This window comes from Ranitomeya imitator, chromosome 3 (genome assembly GCF_032444005.1).
Source record: "Ranitomeya imitator isolate aRanImi1 chromosome 3, aRanImi1.pri, whole genome shotgun sequence".
Lineage (NCBI taxonomy): Eukaryota > Metazoa > Chordata > Amphibia > Anura > Dendrobatidae > Ranitomeya > Ranitomeya imitator.
The window spans coordinates 775,313,535-775,333,623 of record NC_091284.1 but is presented as its reverse complement, the minus strand read 5'-3'; the positions used below and the strand labels follow the sequence as shown (position 1 = coordinate 775,333,623).

At 44.8% G+C, this 20,089-nt stretch overlaps 1 protein-coding gene across 4 annotated transcripts in view; it reads right to left on the bottom strand.

Annotated features, from left to right (window-relative positions):
• Positions 1-20,089, bottom strand: part of PARP4 (poly(ADP-ribose) polymerase family member 4) — a 352,799-nt gene that overhangs the window by 222,935 nt on the left and 109,775 nt on the right. For all 4 annotated transcript variants that reach the window (XM_069759088.1, XM_069759086.1, XM_069759089.1 and 1 more), the window contains exons 29-30: positions 18,970-19,065; positions 16,779-16,901 (exon numbers count right to left, since the gene is read on the bottom strand). In XM_069759088.1, coding sequence (XP_069615189.1) covers positions 16,779-16,901; positions 18,970-19,065 — 219 coding nt within the window. The remainder of the gene's footprint in view (positions 1-16,778; positions 16,902-18,969; positions 19,066-20,089) is intronic.

Sequence of the window (20,089 nt, the reverse complement as noted above, 5' to 3'; positions counted from 1 at the left end):
ATGAGTTCAGGTAATTTCAGGATGGTTTTTTGTAGGGTTTTTCGCTGACCGCGCAGTTCACTTTTGTATCCTCTGCTATCTAGTTTTAGCGGGCCTCATTTTGCTGAATCTGTTTTCATTACTACGTATGTGCTTTCCTCTCATTTCACCGTCATTACATGTGGGGGGCTGCTATTTCTGTGGGGTGTTTCTCTGGAGGCAAGAGAGGTCTTTGTTTCTTCTAATAGGGGAAGCTAGTCCTTCGGCTGGCGCGAGACGTCTAGAATCATCGTAGGCACATTCCCCGGCTACTGCTAGTGTTGTGAATTAGGTTCAGGATCGCGGTCAGCTCAGTTTCCATCACCCTAGAGCTTGTTCTGTTTTTTGTGTGCTTGTCCTTTTGTGATCCCCTGCCATTGGGATCATGACAGGAAGGTATCCCTGGGAACCATTTCACACATGTCTCCAGAGGAAAATAATATATATTCATTAGTAGCGCGGCCATGGCCCAATCAGACAGGCAGCAGTTATGATATTGGCCTGAGGGGCCGGTCTAGAAACCTGACCTCAGACCAAAGTTATAAATTTAGGCTGCAGACAGAGAATGGTGTTCACATGTGAGGGCAGCCTGAAAAGCTGATGTGTTCCACAACTACATTCACCCCCCCTCAGAGAGCAGAAAGCAGACTACAAGTTAGATGATTTCTGTAAGTTTCCTCCTCTTTATTTTATACTGTTTTGCATAAGTTGTATGTCTTTTTATTATCATATTTTTATACCTTTTCTTGTAAGCATTTAACCTTTTTCTATTAAAGTATAAACTTTAATAAGTTGAACCTTGAATGTTCTAAAGAATCCATAGCCTAGAGGTGTGTGAGCCTTATGAGTGATAGACATATTTTGATTAGTTATTTCTGGGACTCATCGCCCGTGTATTCGATGAGTGGTGGCAGCGTGTATGAGCGGGTGTGTGGCCTGGGTCGGTGTGTGATTTATGCTCCCATTACAGCATAGGACAGAGGTTGAATGCTGGACGGAGAGTGGGGAGATAGATTAACCCTTGCAGGCACAACCCAAAGTCACGTGTGAGAGCAGGCACGTGACGAATAAGTAACACCACGGAGCAGCGATCCGTGACACAGACTTTATTTAATTTTCTGTATTTATTTAATGCCTCATCACTACCTACTTCCTTTAATTCTCTAAATGCTTTCTTTTTGTCGCTTATTGCGCACATTACAGCTCTATTTAGCCATATTGGTTTCCTCCTATTTCTGGTATGTTTATTCCCATACGGTATATACTGTGCACAGGTCCTATCCAGGATGCTAATAAACGTCTCCCATTTTCTTTGTATATTTTTATGTCTCAGGATATCGTCCCAGTTAATTGCACCAAGATCATCTCTCATCCGTTGGAAATTTGCCCTCCTGAAGTTTAGTGTCCGTGTAACCCCTCTACTACACATCTTATTAAAGGATACATGAAAACTTATTTTGTGATCAGTATTCCCCAAGTGACCCCTAACCCTTATATTTGATATGCGGTCTGGCCTGTTGGTTAATAGGTCTAGCAGTGCCCCCCTTCTTGTTGGGTCCTGAACCAGTTGTACAAGGTAATTGTCTCTCATAGTTGTCAAAAAACGATTACCTTTGCTGGAACTGCAGGTTTCTGTTCCCCAATCTATTTCAGGGTAGTTGAAGTCCCCCATAATAATGACTTCCCCTTGAGTCGCAGCTTCATCTATTTGCTTTACTAGGATATTCTCCATTGCTTCCATTATTTTTGAAGATTTATAACAAACCCCTATCAGTAATTTATTATTTTTTCCCCCTCCCCTTATCTCCACCCACAGGGACTCTACATTTTCATTAAGGTACCTTCACACATAACGATATTGTTAACGATATCGTTGCTTTTTGTGACGTAGCAACGATATCGTTAATAAAATCGTTATGTGTGACAGCGACCAACGATCAGGCCCCTGCTGGGAGATCGTTGGTCGCTGAAGAAAGTCCAGAACTTTATTTCGTCGCTGGACTCCCTGCTGACATCACTGGATCGGCGTGTGTGACACCGATCCAGCGATGTCTTCACTGGTAACCAGGGTAAACATCGGGTAACTAAGCGCAGGGCCGCGCTTAGTAACCCGATGTTTACCCTGGTTACCATCCTAAAAGTAAAAAAAACAAACAGTACATACTTACCTACCGCTGTCTGTCCTCCAGCGCTGTGCTCTGCACTCCTCCTGTACTGGCTGTGAGCGTCGGTCAGCCGGAAAGCAGAGCGGTGACGTCACCGCTCTGCTTTCCGGCCGCTGTGCTCACAGCCAGTACAGGAGGAGTGCAGAGAAGCAGAGCGCCGGGGACAGACAGCGGTAGGTAAGTATGTAGTGTTTGTTTTTTTTACTTTTAGGATGGTAACCAGGGTAAACATCGGGTTACTAAGCGCGGCCCTGCGCTTAGTTACCCGATGTTTACCCTGGTTACCGGCATCGTTGGTCGCTGGAGAGCGGTCTGTGTGACAGCTCTCCAGCGACCAAACAGCGACGCTGCAGCGATCCGGATCGTTGTCGGTATCGCTGCAGCGTCGCTTAATGTGAAGGGGCCTTTAGATTCACCTATATTATCACGCAGGATGGGTTTTAAGGACGATTTTACATATAGACACACCCCTCCCCCTCGCTTATCTGTACGGTCATTTCTGAAAAGGCTATAGCCTTGCAAGTTAACAGCCCAGTCATGGCTCTCATCCAGCCACGTTTCAGATATCCCCACCATGTTATAATTATGCTCCAACAACATTAATTCTAATTCGTCCATTTTGTTGGCGAGGCTTCTGGCATTAGTATACATACATTTTATGTATCTCTCTGCACCTCTATTCTTTCTTAAATTATTAACTGTTCTAACCCCACCCCCCATGCCGCCGCCACCCCCAACTTCCTTATTTGTGCCCAGGTCTCTATCTGCACTATCTTCCCCTCCTATAAAATGAATACCCTCCCCCCCCCCCAATTCCTAGTTTAAACACTCCTCCAACCTTCTAGCCATTTTCTCCCCCAGCACGGCTGCACCTTCCCCATTGAGATGCAGCCCGTCCCTAGCGTAGAGCCTGTAGCCAACTTAGAAGTCGGCCCAGTTCTGCAGGAACCCAAACCCCTCCTTCCTACACAAATTCTTGAGCCATTTATTAACCTCCCTAATCTCCCGTTGCCTCCCTGCATGGCACGTGGTACAGGCAGTATTTCGGAAAATACCACGTTGGAGGTCCTTGCTTTCAGCTTGCAGCCTAATTCCCTGAAATCGTCTTTAAGGACCTACCACCTACCTCTAACTTTATCATTTGTGCCAATGTGCACCATGACCGCTGGGTCCTCACCAGCCCCTCCCAGTAATCTGTCCACCCGATCAGCGATGTGTCGGACTCGAGCGCCAGGTAGGCAGCACACCATTCGACGATCCCTGTCTTTGTGACAGATTGCCCTATCTGTTCCCCTAATAATTGAGTCGCCCACTACCAGCACCTGTCTGGCCTGCCCTGCGCTCCTATTTCCCTCCTTACTGGAGCGGTCACTCCTCCGGCTTTCAGAGGACATGCCTGGCTGCAGCAGTGCTACCCCTGTACTGGCACCCCCCTCATCTGCCAACTTAGCAAACTTATTGGGGTGTTCCAGATCAGGACTAGCCTCCCTGGCACTCTTCCCTCTACCCCGCTTCCTAACTGTCACCCAGCTTGCTACTTCACCGTCCTGCAGCTCCATCCTACCATCCCCCGCCTCATCTATCCCATTGAGTGATATCCGTTGTAAATTCTACAATACCTTAGAAATCGGTGAATCCTTGCAGCACACAGAGTGACTGCAGACTTATCATTTTATACCAGACAGTACAGTCCTCCATACAGTTTTATGGGCACCACATAGTTCTCTATACAGTATTTTGGGCCTCACATGGTCCAACATACAGTATCATGGTCTCTCTCTCTCTCTCCTCCTCTCCCCCCCCAGGTGAAAAACAAAACGGATCCAGCAGAAAAAAAGGATCCGTCGCATCAGTTTGTCACTATTTGCGACGGATCCGTTTTTTAAAAAATTGGCCGGATTGTGCCTGAAACAAAAAACCTGATGTGTGAAAGTAGCCTTTCTCTGAAGAGAACAGAGGGCATAGCCATGCCCCCTCTTCTCTCACTGGCAGTTACTCACAGGGGGAAGCTGCACTGCACACTGCTGTGTGACATACTGTCCCATGTAAATCTTGTAGAAAACTTTCCACTCAGGTAAATGTGGTAAGAAGAGAATGTTATTGTGTGCAGGCAATTCAAAAGTAAAGAAACCATTTCGTTCATACGATGACCTTCATCAGTTGACAGATTGCAGTGTGCACGGGGTTATAGGCAATAACGAACGCTTAGGATCAGCAGCACATGCTGCAGCAGTGTGTGGCATTCTATTGTCCCAGACAGGAGGGGGTATCAGTGAGGAGCAGCTGCTTTCACAAGGAATTACAAGTGTTATAAAGACCATATAACTGCACTGGGCATCGCATCTTTATAGTTTATGAGGACAGGGACAGTACAAACATTTTTATCTTCCAGACCTACCCCTTTAAGCCGAATGTCTGCTAGCAAACATCACCATCAGCTGACCTTAGATTATAAGAATAGAGAAAGAGGAGAGAATGAAGATAGTAGGAACTGAAGAGTGGAGCATATGTAACCTGAGGAAAAAGACTAGAGGAAACATCAGGTCAGGTGACAGATGTGGCGCAGTTATTAATTACAAAAAAAATAAACTTGGGAAGGCAAAGAAGGGGAGGATTCTGTGCCTGCATATGTAACAGGATGGACATGTGGTGGAGCGGAGTTACCTTATAGCCTCCATTATGACTAACCAGATTACCGAGTAACCAGATGCGAGTGAAGGACCGAGTAACCAAATTCAGATGACCAGAGAAAGAGACAAAAGACCAGAGCTGAGAGATCCAAGCCGAGTGGACCAAGCCAGAGCCAAGACAGACGACCAGGCCTTAGAGAGAGACATTCGTGTGAGCCATTCATTCCAGCATAGACGTACGGCGCAGAATATGAGCCGGGGCCGTGCTTCAGGCAACAGAGACGGCCAGTGTGAAGAGTGTACTGTGTACCAAGTAACTCACCAATCAGAGACTGGCAACCTAGTGGGCAATATCGTTGACCTCTGTTAGGGCATGTGTGACATTTTGAGTTGCCTAGAGAAAAAATTATGGTGACGGACCAAGTAGTGAGAGTGACCCCCCTTAGGATGGGGCATTAGAACTAGGCATTACTGGTAACAGTTCTTTAATTGTAAATATAGAAGACAGTGTATATATAAATACGATAATGCAAAATAGGATATCTACACAATGAGATATACTGTACCGTGTTCTGATTGTGCCATAACTAACTATACTGTTATTTTTCGAGAAGACGAGTATAGTTGACTAGATGGTGGCCCGATTCTAACGCATCGGGTATTCTAGAATATGCATGTCCACGTAGTATATTGCCCAGTGACGTAGTGTATTGCCCAGTCACGTAGTATATTGCCCAGTGACGTAGTATACAACACAGAGCCACGTAGTATACTGCCCAGCTACGTAGTATATTGCCCAGCTACGTATGTCACAGGTTAAAAAATAAAAAATAAACATATACTCACCTTCCGAGGGCCCCTTGTAGTTCTGTCGCCTGTGTGCGGTGCAGGCGGCAGCTTCCGGTCCCAGGGTGTGATGACGTCGCAGTCACATGACCGTGACGCGATGGCAGGTTCTTCTCGCGCAGGACCTGTGATGACGTCACGGTCACATGACTGTGACGTCATGGCAGGTCCTTCTCGCATACCATGCTTGCCACCGGAACCTGCCGCTTGCATTGAGCGGTCACCGGAGCATCGCGAGGAGCGGGAAAGGCAGCGGAAGGTGAGTATATAATGATTTTTTATTTTTTTAAATTATTTTTAACATTAGATCTTTTTACTATTGACGTTGCATAGGCAGCATCAATAGTAAAAACTTGGTCACACAGGGTTACACGTGGCATAACGCGGTCCGTTACCACTGACATTAACCCTGTGTGAGCGGTGACTGCGGGGAGTATGGAGCGGGCGCCGAGCACTGACTGCAGGGGAGTAGGGAGGGACTAATCGGACTGTGGCCGTCGCTGATTGGTCGCGGCAGCCATGACAGGCAGCTGGCGAGACCAATCAGCGACTTGGATTCCAAGACAGACAGAGGCCAGGACCAATGAATATTCATGACAGACAGAAAGAAAGAAAGACGGAAGTACCCCTTAGGCTACGTTCACATTGTGTTAGGGCAATCCATTTAGCGCATACGCTAGCGGATTGCGCTAACTGTTATGTTTGCTAATGACAGGTGTTATGAAGGCAATCCAGAAACACAGTGTGCTTAGCGATCAGAGCGCACACAGTGATCTGACAAATACCCAAAAATACAAGAACGAGCTCTGAGACGTGGAAACTCTGTAGACTGCACACCTGATCCTATCCTAAACACAACTAAAAGCGGCTGTGGATTGCGCCTAACAACTACCTAGGCAACTCGGCACAGCCTAAGAAACTAGCTAGCCTGAAGATAGAAAAATAGGCCTGACTTGCCCCAGAGAAATTCCCCAAAGGAAAAGGCAGCCCCCCACATATAATGACTGTGAGTAAGATGAAAAGACAAAACGTAGGGATGAAATAGATTCAGCAAAGTGGGGCCCGATATTCTAGGACAGAGCGAGGACAGTAAAGCGAACTTTGCAGTCTACAAAAAACCCTAAAGCAAAACCACGCAAAGGGGGCAAAAAAAACCCACCGTGCCGAACTAACGGCACGGCGGTACACCCTTTGCGTCTCAGAGCTTCCAGCAAAACAAAAGACAAGCTGGACAGAAAAAAAGCAACAAAAAAAGCAAAAAGCACTTAGCTATACAGAGCAGCAGGTCACAGGAACAATCAGGAGAAGCTCAGATCCAACACTGAAACATTGACAAGGAGCAAGGATAGCAGCATCAGGCGGAGTTAAGTAATGAAGCAGTTAACGAGCTCACCAGAACACCTGAGGGAGGAAGCTCAGAAGCTGCAGTACCACTTGTGACCACAGGAGTGAATTCAGCCACAGAATTCACAACAGTACCCCCCCCTTGAGGAGGGGTCACCGAACCCTCACCAGAGCCCCCAGGCCGACCAGGATGAGCCGCATGAAAGGCACGAACAAAATCGGAAGCATGAACATCAGAGGCAAAAACCCAGGAATTATCTTCCTGAGCATAACCCTTCCATTTAACCAGATACTGGAGTTTCCATCTAGAAACACGAGAATCCAAAATCTTCTCCACAATATACTCCAATTCCCCCTCCACCAAAACCGGGGCAGGAGGCTCAACAGATGGAACCATAGGTGCCACGTATCTCCGCAACAACGACCTATGGAATACATTATGTATGGAAAAGGAGTCTGGGAGGGTCAAACGAAAAGACACAGGATTGAGAACCTCAGAAATCCTATACGGACCAATAAAACGAGGTTTAAATTTAGGAGTGGAAACCTTCATAGGAATATGACGAGAAGATAACCAAACCAGATCCCCAACACGAAGTCGGGGACCCACACGGCGTCTGCGATTAGCGAAAAGTTGAGCTTTCTCCTGGGACAAGATCAAATTGTCCACTACCTGAGTCCAGATCTGGTGCAACCTATCCACCACAGAATCCACACCAGGACAGTCCGAAGACTCAACCTGTCCTGAAGAGAAACGAGGATGGAACCCAGAATTGCAAAAAAATGGAGAAACCAAGGTAGCCGAGCTGGCCCGATTATTAAGGGCGAACTCAGCCAACGGCAAAAAGGACACCCAATCATCCTGGTCTGCAGAAACAAAACATCTCAGATATGTTTCCAAGGTCTGATTGGTTCGTTCGGTCTGGCCATTAGTCTGAGGATGGAAAGCCGAGGAAAAGGATAGGTCAATGCCCATCCTACCACAAAAGGCTCGCCAAAACCTTGAAACAAACTGGGAACCTCTGTCAGAAACAATATTCTCAGGAATGCCATGCAACCGAACCACATGCTGAAAGAACAAAGGTACCAAATCAGAGGAGGAAGGCAATTTAGCCAAGGGCACCAGATGGACCATTTTAGAAAAGTGATCACAGACCACCCAAATGACTGACATCTTTTGAGAAACGGGAAGGTCAGAAATGAAATCCATCGAAATATGTGTCCAAGGCCTCTTTGGGACCGGCAAGGGCAAAAGCAACCCACTGGCACGAGAACAGCAGGGCTTAGCCCTAGCACAAATCCCACAGGACTGCACAAAAGTACGTACATCCCGTGACAGAGATGGCCACCAGAAGGATCTAGCCACTAACTCTCTGGTACCAAAGATTCCAGGATGACCAGCCAACACCGAACAATGAAGTTCAGAGATAAGTTTATTAGTCCACCTATCAGGGACGAACAGTTTCTCTGCTGGACAACGATCAGGTTTATTCGCCTGAAATTTTTGCAGCACCCGCCGCAAATAAGGGGAGATGGCAGACCCAATGACTCCTTCCTTGAGGATACCCGCTGGCTCAGATAAACCCGGAGAGTCGGGCACAAAACTCCTAGACAGAGCATCCGCCTTCACATTTTTAGAGCCCGGAAGGTACGAAATCACAAAGTCGAAGCGGGCAAAAAATAACGACCAACGGGCCTGTCTAGGATTCAAGCGCTTGGCAGACTCGAGATAAGTCAAGTTCTTATGATCAGTCAATACCACCACGCGATGATTAGCTCCTTCAAGCCAATGACGCCACTCCTCGAATGCCCACTTCATGGCCAGCAACTCTCGATTGCCCACATCATAATTACGCTCAGCGGGCGAAAACTTCCTGGAAAAGAAAGCACATGGTTTCATCACTGAGCAATCAGAACCTCTCTGTGACAAAACCGCCCCTGCTCCAATCTCAGAAGCATCAACCTCGACCTGGAACGGAAGAGAAACATCTGGCTGACACAACACAGGGGCAGAACAAAAACGACGCTTCAACTCCTGAAAAGCTTCCACAGCAGCAGAAGACCAATTAACCAAATCAGCACCCTTCTTGGTCAAATCGGTCAATGGTTTGGCAATGCTAGAAAAATTACAGATGAAGCGACGATAAAAATTAGCAAAGCCCAGGAACTTTTGCAGACTTTTCAGAGATGTCGGCTGAATCCAATCCTGGATGGCTTGGACCTTAACAGGATCCATCTCGATAGTAGAAGGGGTAAAGATGAACCCCAAAAATGAAACTTTCTGCACACCGAAGAGACACTTTGATCCCTTCACAAACAAAGAGTTAGCACGCAGGACCTGAAAAACCATTCTGACCTGCTTCACATGAGACTCCCAATCATCTGAGAAGATCAAAATGTCATCCAAGTAAACAATCAGGAATTTATCCAGATACTCACGGAAGATGTCATGCATAAAAGACTGAAACACAGATGGAGCATTGGCAAGTCCGAACGGCATCACTAGATACTCAAAATGACCCTCGGGCGTATTGAATGCAGTTTTCCATTCATCTCCTTGCCTGATTCTCACCAGATTATACGCACCACGAAGATCTATCTTAGTGAACCAACTAGCCCCCTTAATCCGAGCAAACAAGTCAGATAACAATGGCAAGGGATACTGAAATTTAACAGTGATCTTATTAAGAAGGCGGTAATCAATACACGGTCTCAGCGAACCATCCTTCTTGGCTACAAAGAAGAACCCTGCTCCCAGTGGTGATGACGATGGGCGAATATGTCCCTTCTCCAGGGATTCCTTCACATAACTGCGCATAGCGGCGTGTTCGGGCACGGATAAATTAAATAATCGACCTTTAGGGAATTTACTACCAGGAATCAAATTGATAGCACAATCACAATCCCTATGCGGAGGTAGAGCATCGGACTTGGGCTCTTCAAATACATCCTGATAATCAGACAAGAACTCTGGGACCTCAGAAGGGGTGGATGACGAAATCGACAAAAATGGAACATCACCATGTACCCCCTGACAACCCCAGCTGGATACCGACATGGAATTCCAATCCAATACTGAATTATGGGTTTGTAGCCATGGCAACCCCAACACGACCACATCATGCAGATTATGCAACACCAGAAAGCGAATAACTTCCTGATGTGCAGGAGCCATGCACATGGTCAGCTGGGCCCAGTATTGAGGTTTATTCTTGGCCAAAGGTGTAGAATCAATTCCTCTCAATGGAATAGGACACCGCAAAGGCTCCAAGAAAAACCCACAACGTTTAGCATAATCCAAATCCATCAGATTCAGGGCAGCGCCCGAATCCACAAACGCCATGACAGAAAACGACGACAAAGAGCATATCAAGGTAATGGACAGAAGGAATTTGGACTGTACAGTACCAATGACGGCAGACCTAGCGGACCGCTTAGTGCGCTTAGGACAATCAGAAATAGCATGAGTGGAATCACCACAGTAGAAACACAGACCATTCAGACGTCTGTATTCCTGCCGTTCAACTCTAGTCATAGTCCTATCGCACTGCATAGGCTCAGGTTTAACCTCAGGCAGTACCGCCAAATGGTGCACAGATTTACGCTCGCGCAAGCGGCGACCGATCTGAATGGCCAAAGACAAAGACTCATTCAAACCAGCAGGCATAGGAAATCCCACCATGACATCCTTAAGAGCCTCAGAGAGACCCTTTCTGAACAAAGCTGCCAGCGCAGATTCATTCCACTGAGTGAGTACTGACCATTTCCTAAATTTCTGACAATATACTTCTATATCATCCTGACCCTGGCACAAAGCCAGCAAATTTTTCTCAGCCTGATCCACTAAATTAGGCTCATCGTACAGCAATCCGAGCGCCAGGAAAAACGCATCGACACTACTCAATGCAGGGTCTCCTGGCGCAAGAGAAAATGCCCAGTCTTGAGGGTCGCCGCGCAAAAAAGAAATAATAATCAAAACCTGTTGAATAGGATTACCAGAAGAATGAGGTTTCAAGGCCAGAAATAGCTTACAATTATTTTTGAAACTTAGAAACTTAGTTCTATCTCCAAAAAACAAATCAGGAATAGGAATTCTTGGTTCTAACATAGATTTCTGATCAATAGTATCTTGAATTTTTTGTACATTTATAACGAGATTATCCATTGAAGAGCACAGACCCTGAATATCCATTTCCACACCTGTGTCCAGAATCACCCAAATGTCTAGGGGGAAAAAAAAAGTGAACACAGAGCAGAAAAAAAAAAAAAAATGATGTCAGAACTTTTTCTTTCCCTCTATTGAGAATCATTAGTTTTGGCTCCTTGTACTGTTATGTTTGCTAATGACAGGTGTTATGAAGGCAATCCAGAAACACAGTGTGCTTAGCGATCAGAGCGCACACAGTGATCTGACAAATACCCAAAAATACAAGAACGAGCTCTGAGACGTGGAAACTCTGTAGACTGCACACCTGATCCTATCCTAAACACAACTAAAAGCGGCTGTGGATTGCGCCTAACAACTACCTAGGCAACTCGGCACAGCCTAAGAAACTAGCTAGCCTGAAGATAGAAAAATAGGCCTGACATGCCCCAGAGAAATTCCCCAAAGGAAAAGGCAGCCCCCCACATATAATGACTGTGAGTAAGATGAAAAGACAAAACGTAGGGATGAAATAGATTCAGCAAAGTGGGGCCCGATATTCTAGGACAGAGCGAGGACAGTAAAGCGAACTTTGCAGTCTACAAAAAACCCTAAAGCAAAACCACGCAAAGGGGGCAAAAAAAACCCCACCGTGCCGAACTAACGGCACGGCGGTACACCCTTTGCGTCTCAGAGCTTCCAGCAAAACAAAAGACAAGCTGGACAGAAAAAAAGCAACAAAAAAAGCAAAAAGCACTTAGCTATACAGAGCAGCAGGTCACAGGAACAATCAGGAGAAGCTCAGATCCAACACTGAAACATTGACAAGGAGCAAGGATAGCAGCATCAGGCGGAGTTAAGTAATGAAGCAGTTAACGAGCTCACCAGAACACCTGAGGGAGGAAGCTCAGAAGCTGCAGTACCACTTGTGACCACAGGAGTGAATTCAGCCACAGAATTCACAACAGCTAACGCAATGTGCCAAAAGGGATCGCATTTGGCGATCCCGCTAGCGCAGATGCCCGATCTGCGCTAGCGAGGAACGGACCTCGGACGCTGGAAGCAGCGTTCGAGGTGCGTCCAAAACTAGCGGGACATCCCTAGCGCGTGCCGAAAATGGCATGCGCTAGCGATGCACTAGAGATCCGTTAGCACATTGCAGTCAATGGGTGCGCTAACGGATCCGTTGCATGGCGTTAATTGCAACAATTTCGCCATGTAACGGAGTCCGCTAGCGGACACCCATTAACGCAATGTGAACCTAGCCTTAGACAATTATATAGTACATGCCTAGCTGAGTAACTGCAAGTGAACACTGCCATCTGCTGGTCAAAGGCGGAAGTGAAAGTAAAAAGAGAATTACAATTGTAGGAACCTATATTCCCACATGAAGAGATTATAGACGAAACCAGGTCAGGTGACATGTGTATCGCAGTAACTAATTATAAAAGGTTGGGACGGAAATGGAGGAGTTGGCACCAGAACCTGTACCAGGACAGGTCGAGTGGCTGCTAGGTAGGCTTACAACCACTATCACCACAGAAGGGCCTGGTAGCGGTCAGATGACGGAGAAGGTCTGAACTGAGAGAAAGATTGGTGACCTTAGCTGATAGGAAGATCTGTGACCGTAAGCAGCTCCAATAGAAGATCCGTATCCCGTGCCAGTAGAAGATCTGTGTCCCACGCCAGAAGATGTTTCCTGCACAAACAGAAGATCTGTATCCAGCACCAGTAGAAGATCTGTATCCCGCAACAGTAGAAGATCCGTATCCAGCACCAGTAGAAGATCCGTATCCTGCGCCAGTAGAAGATCCGTATCCTGCGCCAGTAGAAGATCCATACCCCGCGTCAGTAGAAGATCCATACCCCGCGTCAGTAGAAGATCCATACCCCGCGTCAGTAGAAGATCCATACCCCGCGTCAGTAGAAGATCCATACCCCGCGCCAGTAAAGATCCATACACTGCGCCAGTATAAGATCCATACCGCCCGCCAGTAGAACATCTTCATCCCGCGCCAGTAGAAGATCTGTATCCAGCACCAGCAGAATATCCCTATCCCACACCAGTAGAAGACTCGCACCCCGCACCAGAAGACCGTGACTAGATCGGGACCAGGCTCAGGAGATGATTCAGCTGTAGCAGAGGAGCGTCCCTGTGGGCCGTTACTTCCAGCATAGACGTACGTACAGGGTGTGGGCTAGGGCCATGCTACAGGGAATGGAGACAGCCAGTGCGACTAGCACACTGTATACACATCGACTCGCATATCTAGTACTTGCGGCCTAGCGAGAAATACCGGTGACTCCCCCCCCTGCTAGGGCCAGGGTAACAATCAGAGGTATGTAAATAGACTACAATGGGCATAGGCCTAGTACTGAGAGTGACGAACGTGAAGTTGAGACATGAAGGCATTAACAGTCATTTATCTGCTAGATAACAAGAACAGTATGTAAAAGAACATTGCACAGATATTGTGTTTAGTCATATTACTGTGTTATAATACACTGTATTGACACTTCCACTGTTACCCCCAACGTACTTTTCGCTTGTCTGCGCCGTTGCATCCAAGTAACCTGCTTTCAGTATAAACAGAAGGTCAGATTTCTCTGCACAAGTAATAAATCATGGCAAATGTCCCTGGAAGGGAGAGCAGCTGGGTCAGACATTGAAGAGGGGAATGATAAATGCAGAGACAAGAGACTTCTTGTTTTTACATAGAGCAGAGAAAAGAGAAGAATTATCTGGGTAGAAAGGCAAAATGAGCAATTGTAAGTACACAGTGCTATATATTCGGATGATATTAAATAGGACAAAAACTTTGATGGGAGTGCTTCTTTAATGTTGAATGTAAGGTCCATCCATATATTTAAATATTAAAACTGACCGTCATTTCCAACAAAGAACAGGTGTGAACAGGTGTATACGAAGAGTACCCATCTCCATATATAACCAACAAACAAAACTGCACTCTAACACTATAGCATGTAAACATGAAGTATACGAAATTGGAATAGCATTATTGTCTTCCTCTCAGCCTCCTCTGCTTCTTGCGCAGGTCACAGATTATTCAGTGACCTGCCTCTTTTTTAAAATTCAGCGCTGCCACCATCATTGTGTGGGTGGAGCATGTGCAGTGGGAGATGGTGTCCTGTGAACAAGACTTAAATAAAATGGTGCCGGAGGCGACGCATGCGCAGATCAAGATTTTGGCTCAGTTCAGAGTCGAAATCTTGATATTTGCATACATAGGCTCTCTGACTGAGCACTCCACCCATCAGCTTATGGTGGTTTTAATCATAGCAGGATCCTACATTCCCGTATAAATTAAAACCTACAAGAGAAAAAGTAAGCAAAAACCCTGATGTAACTAAGTAAAAAAGCAAAAGTGCATTTAAATAACACCGAGTTTTTAGTAATACTGTTTTTGATCAAAAAATAGCACAAAAGCCATCCCACCGTGTCAAGGTAACTCTGATCGGGACAGTCCTACACTGTCTAATATTAAAACCTTACCATGTGTCAATGATTACCTCAGTGTGAATAAGGGCAGACAAAAGGACTGGGCCCAACCAGGGAACACCTGACTGGGGAAGACATATATAAACTCTAGATCAGAAACAGGGAGGCCACACCCCGGCTTGCACAGAATACAACAATACAAAGAAAAAACACAAACATTTTGCTTAACTTGAGTTGGTACACATGCAGAAGTTAAACGCATGTTCACATTGGCCACAAAACATTAAAACCTACAAGAGGACTGTCCCGATCAGAGTTACCTTGACGTGGTGGGATGGCTTTTGTGCTATTTTTTTTTTATCAGAAAACAGTATTACTAAAAACTCTTATTTAAATGCACTTTTGCTTTTTTTATTTAGTTACATCAGGGTTTTTGCTTACTTTTTCTCTTGTAGGTTTTAATGTTTTGTGACCAATGTGAACATGCGTTTAACTTCTGCATGTGTACCAACTCAAGTTAAGCTCAATTTTTGCGTTTTTTTCTTCCCATATAAATGTAGGCTATCAGCCTATCGCCTTGTCGGTGGCCACTGGGCACACATGAATTGGCCAATTTATGCGCTAAGTAGCTTCATTTTAACTTTTTTCTAGAGTAGTAATGCTATTCCAATTTCATATATTTCATGTTTGCACACTATAGCTGTAGCGTTACAGAGTAACTTTATTTGTTAGTCATCCATATATTTAGTGGCTGGTTTGCTGATGATTCGCTGCAACATCCCCCCGATGTGGCTTATTAAAGGCCTGTTGCATAACTGGTATTCACCATTTGCTATGAGAATTTCAAATACATTGTATTATTATTTTTATTTTCACAGATATTTATCATTATACATCCATACCCATTGAAGATCTATCCCTATGAACTGAGGGGTCTTTGTGCAGGATTGAGGAGGCCACTGAAGATTTTCAGATCTGTGACCATGTCTTGTTTAAATTCAAATGTTGGGCATCATTTTGAATGGCTGTGTTTGAATATATTTTTGAAATTGTGCTTTATGTGTTTGTCTTTAGCTATTTGGGGATATATTTCCTTTTTTTCACCTCGATTTTGAGTAGTATTTTTAGGTCTACATATGTGGTATTTTGTGAATTGTGCAACTTTGGCTTAACCTTATCAGGGTGAAGATGAAGCTATAAATGGGTCATCCAGGCATATGGTGTTGATGACCTTTCTGCAAGATGATCAGTAACAGATCATAGGAGTTCAACACCCAGGGCCCGCTCCCACCAATCAGTTTTTATTTGCTCTGGCAGTTGCTAGGTGGAGTCTGGGTGAGACAGCATTATAACAAATAGTGGGCGGGTGGTGGGAGAGGAAATTATAAAGAGTAGGGGGGTGTGATGGGGGGGCATTATATTTCTCTGATCACATATATTACAAAGTTACTTCTTTTGATGGGTACTATTGATTCATGAATTAAAATATGAAATGATTACATATTAAATTTGTTGTCACTTTGCCTACATCAGGAATATACAACTGATGGCCAAGGGGCCACATGTGAGCATAAAATATTAGAGTTCTTAGACATACACAGGACTAATTACTGCTAAGAAAGCGGATATTTGCACAAACTTAAAAATAATTTCCCCCGATGAACAAACGTCTTGCTCGTACATCGGGTGATTGACACCTGCTTAGAGAGGACAATAATTTGCTGGTTCCCTAGAATTTGGGGAGGTTTTTTTTTTAATATGTTTTAGGCCCTTTAATTCTAAGCAGATCAGTGGAGGACCGAGTACTTAGACCGTCACCTGGGTCTAATAAGTATTGTGGTTTCTGTCTGCGGTCTGATAATGACTGGTAACAGACAACTTCTCCCATCAATTCCTTACCATTGTTAAGGACATACTGGGAGTTGCAGGGTTATGCAAAACAATTGTAAATTAACCTGACAGTCCAATTGGTTGCTGTCCTAAGCTTGGTGCTGTATCCATGTACTGATGATTATTTTGGTGCAGTCTTCATGTACTATTTATGTATTCATGTACTGATGGTAGTTATGGTGCTGTATTAATGTACTGATGTTGGTTCTGGTACTGTATTCATATACTGATGGTGATTCTGGTGCTGTATATAAATAGTGATGAAGGTTCTTTTGACATACACTCACTACATCTTCTTCTTTATAAGCTGTAGATGACCAGTCCATATACGGCAGAATATCCACATCCTCTGCAGATATAATTTCAAGAACATTTGGTTCAATGTCTATGTCTTCTTCTGCACTCTAAAATATAAAGGAGTAACCTTTATTTTTCAAGTCATATTATCACAATTTCAAAAATCTACAAATGACGTAGAATACTGTTTCTCAATGGTGTGGCTACTGCAGTTCTTCTACGTATGTATAAATTGGCCATGAAATATGTGCAGCTGCACATTAAAGGGGCTGTTCAGGTCTGGGGAAAAAAAGCCTGCAATCACTCTGTGACTGCAGACTGCCGAATCCTGAAAGTGTTTGGTGCGTCACAATTCCTCATATTACCAGTGCGCGTAGGCAGTCCTGTGACCACAAGTATCCGATTTGCATACTTGCAGTCACATTCCAACTAGAAGTGTTTGACTTCTCTCAAAACAAGTGAAATTACTGAAGCTAGATGAGACTATTTGGCACGTCATCATAAGAAAATTGCATACACGCGGTCACGTGAACACATGCTCGTACTGGAAATACTGAGAAATTATCACAGTGTGCCCACTGTCACTCTATCATAATTCGGTAGTCTGCAGACTTTTGTCCCAAGCACAGACAACCCCTTTAAAATAATCTATAGGAGTGCTGGCCTTGTCCTATGTTTCCTGCTTTGTTTCTCAATGGGACAGATTTACTAACCCTATTTTTTTTACAGTGCCAGCCAGGACTTGCCTGTCTAAAACTCCACCAAATGTACTTAAAGGGGTTGTCCAGTCTTGGTGTTCAAGTCTGCACTCACTCACTCTGCAGACTTGTGAATTCTCACAGCACGCACGGTGTGCGCTGTGAGGATTCTCTGGTGTCGGGAGAGGGCAGTCATGTGACCGCATGTACGTGATTTGCATACTTCCGGCCACATTCCGACTAGACATGTCCAGCCTTGCTCAATTCACTTATATTGAGTGAGGCTGGACGCGCCTAGTCGGCATGTGACCACATGAACACAAATCGTAAAACTTATGATCACGCGCCTGCCTATTCTTGGTGCCGGAAAATTCTGACAGCTCGCAGTGAGCGCACTGGGAGGATTTTCAAGTCTGCAGTCTTGTGACTGCAGACTTGAGCCTCAAGATTGGACAAACCTTTGAAGTCGCTCAGTTTGTATTTTTTTGACTAATCTAAACTTACTACACTTTTTTTTGCTGACGTTGACTTACTTATGACCTGTAATTTCTGCTAGATTGATTTTCAGCTGGATCAGGCCCCTTATTGAGCAAGTCAAAGTGTCTAAAATACATACAATGCATGTAGCGCAGAGCTTGATGTGTGCATGGACCAATTCACACAAGTTTTCTTATCACTTTGCTGCCTTTTCATTTTTTTTTTTGTAAACGGACAGCGCACAGCAACATAGGGGATCTGTTCATACATCTGTTTTTTACAACAAATCCGTGTGTCTGTACTGTTGAAACTAAACTGTGGAGATCACAATCGGCCATTCAAGTCTTCAGGGAACCATTAAAGAAACGGGTGAGAATATGGAAAATTTCAGCTTTTTCCCACCTGTCTTTTTTAAAAGATCCATTTCTAGCTGAAAAATAAGCTCAGACAGTAAAAAAACAAAACAAACGCAAAACGTGCGCAACGCTACACCTCTTAAAGGGGTTGTCTACTACTCGTTCACCCATTTTGAATGTCCCCAACAAGCTAAATTAAAAAAAAAAAAACCATACCGTACTTACCTCTTCTTCCAGTCTGAAGTTGAAGTGACTGCTGCACCGAACAACTCAGGCCCGGGATGGCAACACATAGCAAGCACCCGGGATGCAGTTGCCAGGAGAATGATTGCTTTGAATACTATAAACTTGTTTTTTTTTATTATTAAAGGGGCTGACCAGGATTAGAAAAACATGAAACAGCGCCACCCCTGACCATGGGTTAAGTTTGGCATTGCACCTCAACCCCATTCATGTGAATTGAGCTGCACTACGATATTACGTACAAGCCATGGTCAAGGGATGGCGCTGTTTCTTAAATAAAAAAGCCATGTTTTTCTATTCCTAGACAACCCCTGTAATAATGGATTTTGCATGGTGTCTTTTCATAAACTTGGAAACCCCACTGTACAAGAACTTACGTTTTTTCTATGTTACATACTCACCCTTTTTTCCACGGCCACAAAACTTGTGAATTGAGTCACTATTGAGTATTCTATACTGAGCTGAATGATGGACGACTTCATCTCTTGTTTCTTCATCTGCATCAGGTAGAAAAGAAAAAAAAAATCACAAAAACATAATATATCGATCTGAAGAACTAATATGGGTAAATTATGATAAGAGAGCAACATGTAATCTTGTGTCCCACTCTCCACGTCACCATCTTCCTCTGAAACACCTTTGTAAATTTGGTAAAGTCTTGGTCTGTCATTACCAAAAGACCGTCATTCTGTCCCACCATTCTGACCTGATAAGACTCAGAAGGCCAACCCTTCCTAATCCTGACACTGTACAGGGGATCAGAGGTTAGCACTGTATGGTGGCTCAGTGGTTAGCACTGCAGTGCTGGGGTCCTGGGTTCAAATCCCACCAAGGACAATATCTGCAAGGAGTTTGTATGTTCTCCCCCTTTTTGCTGGGTTTCCTCTGGGTTCTCCAGTTTCCTCCCATACTCCAAAGACCATACTGATAATGAATGTAGATTGTGAGCCTCATTGGGAACAGTGATGATGAGGTCTGTAAAGCTCTGTGAAATATGATGGCGCTATATAAGTGAGTAAAATAAATATCTGTTTAAAAAATTTTTATTTGATCGAATGATGCCCTTGGTACAGGGCAAATAAAAGTGGATAAACCAAAAGAGAAAAACGCCCTAAACATATCTTTAATATATCATAATTAAAAAATGTAATAATAAATGAATTACTACGAACACCATAACCCTAGGGCCTGGGCGGGGTATTACTACAGCCGGAGTGCAACAGGAACTCTTTAGCTAAAGGGTTATATTCCTGACTAAATCCCTATCTAACTCCCTAAGGCCAGTCTCACACGTCCAGATAATTCAGGTACCGGAAAAATTGGTACCGGAATTATCCGTGTCCGTGTGTCCGTGTGCTTACGTTGAACATCAGTGTGGCACATGTGCGGCAGCCGTGTGCCGCCCGTGTGCCGACTGAGGACCACACGGACCGTGCAGGAGACAGCGCTAGAGTTAAGCGCTGTCCCCTGCGTGCGGTGCTGAAGCCGGTATTCATCCCTTCTTCCCAGCAGCATTTGCTG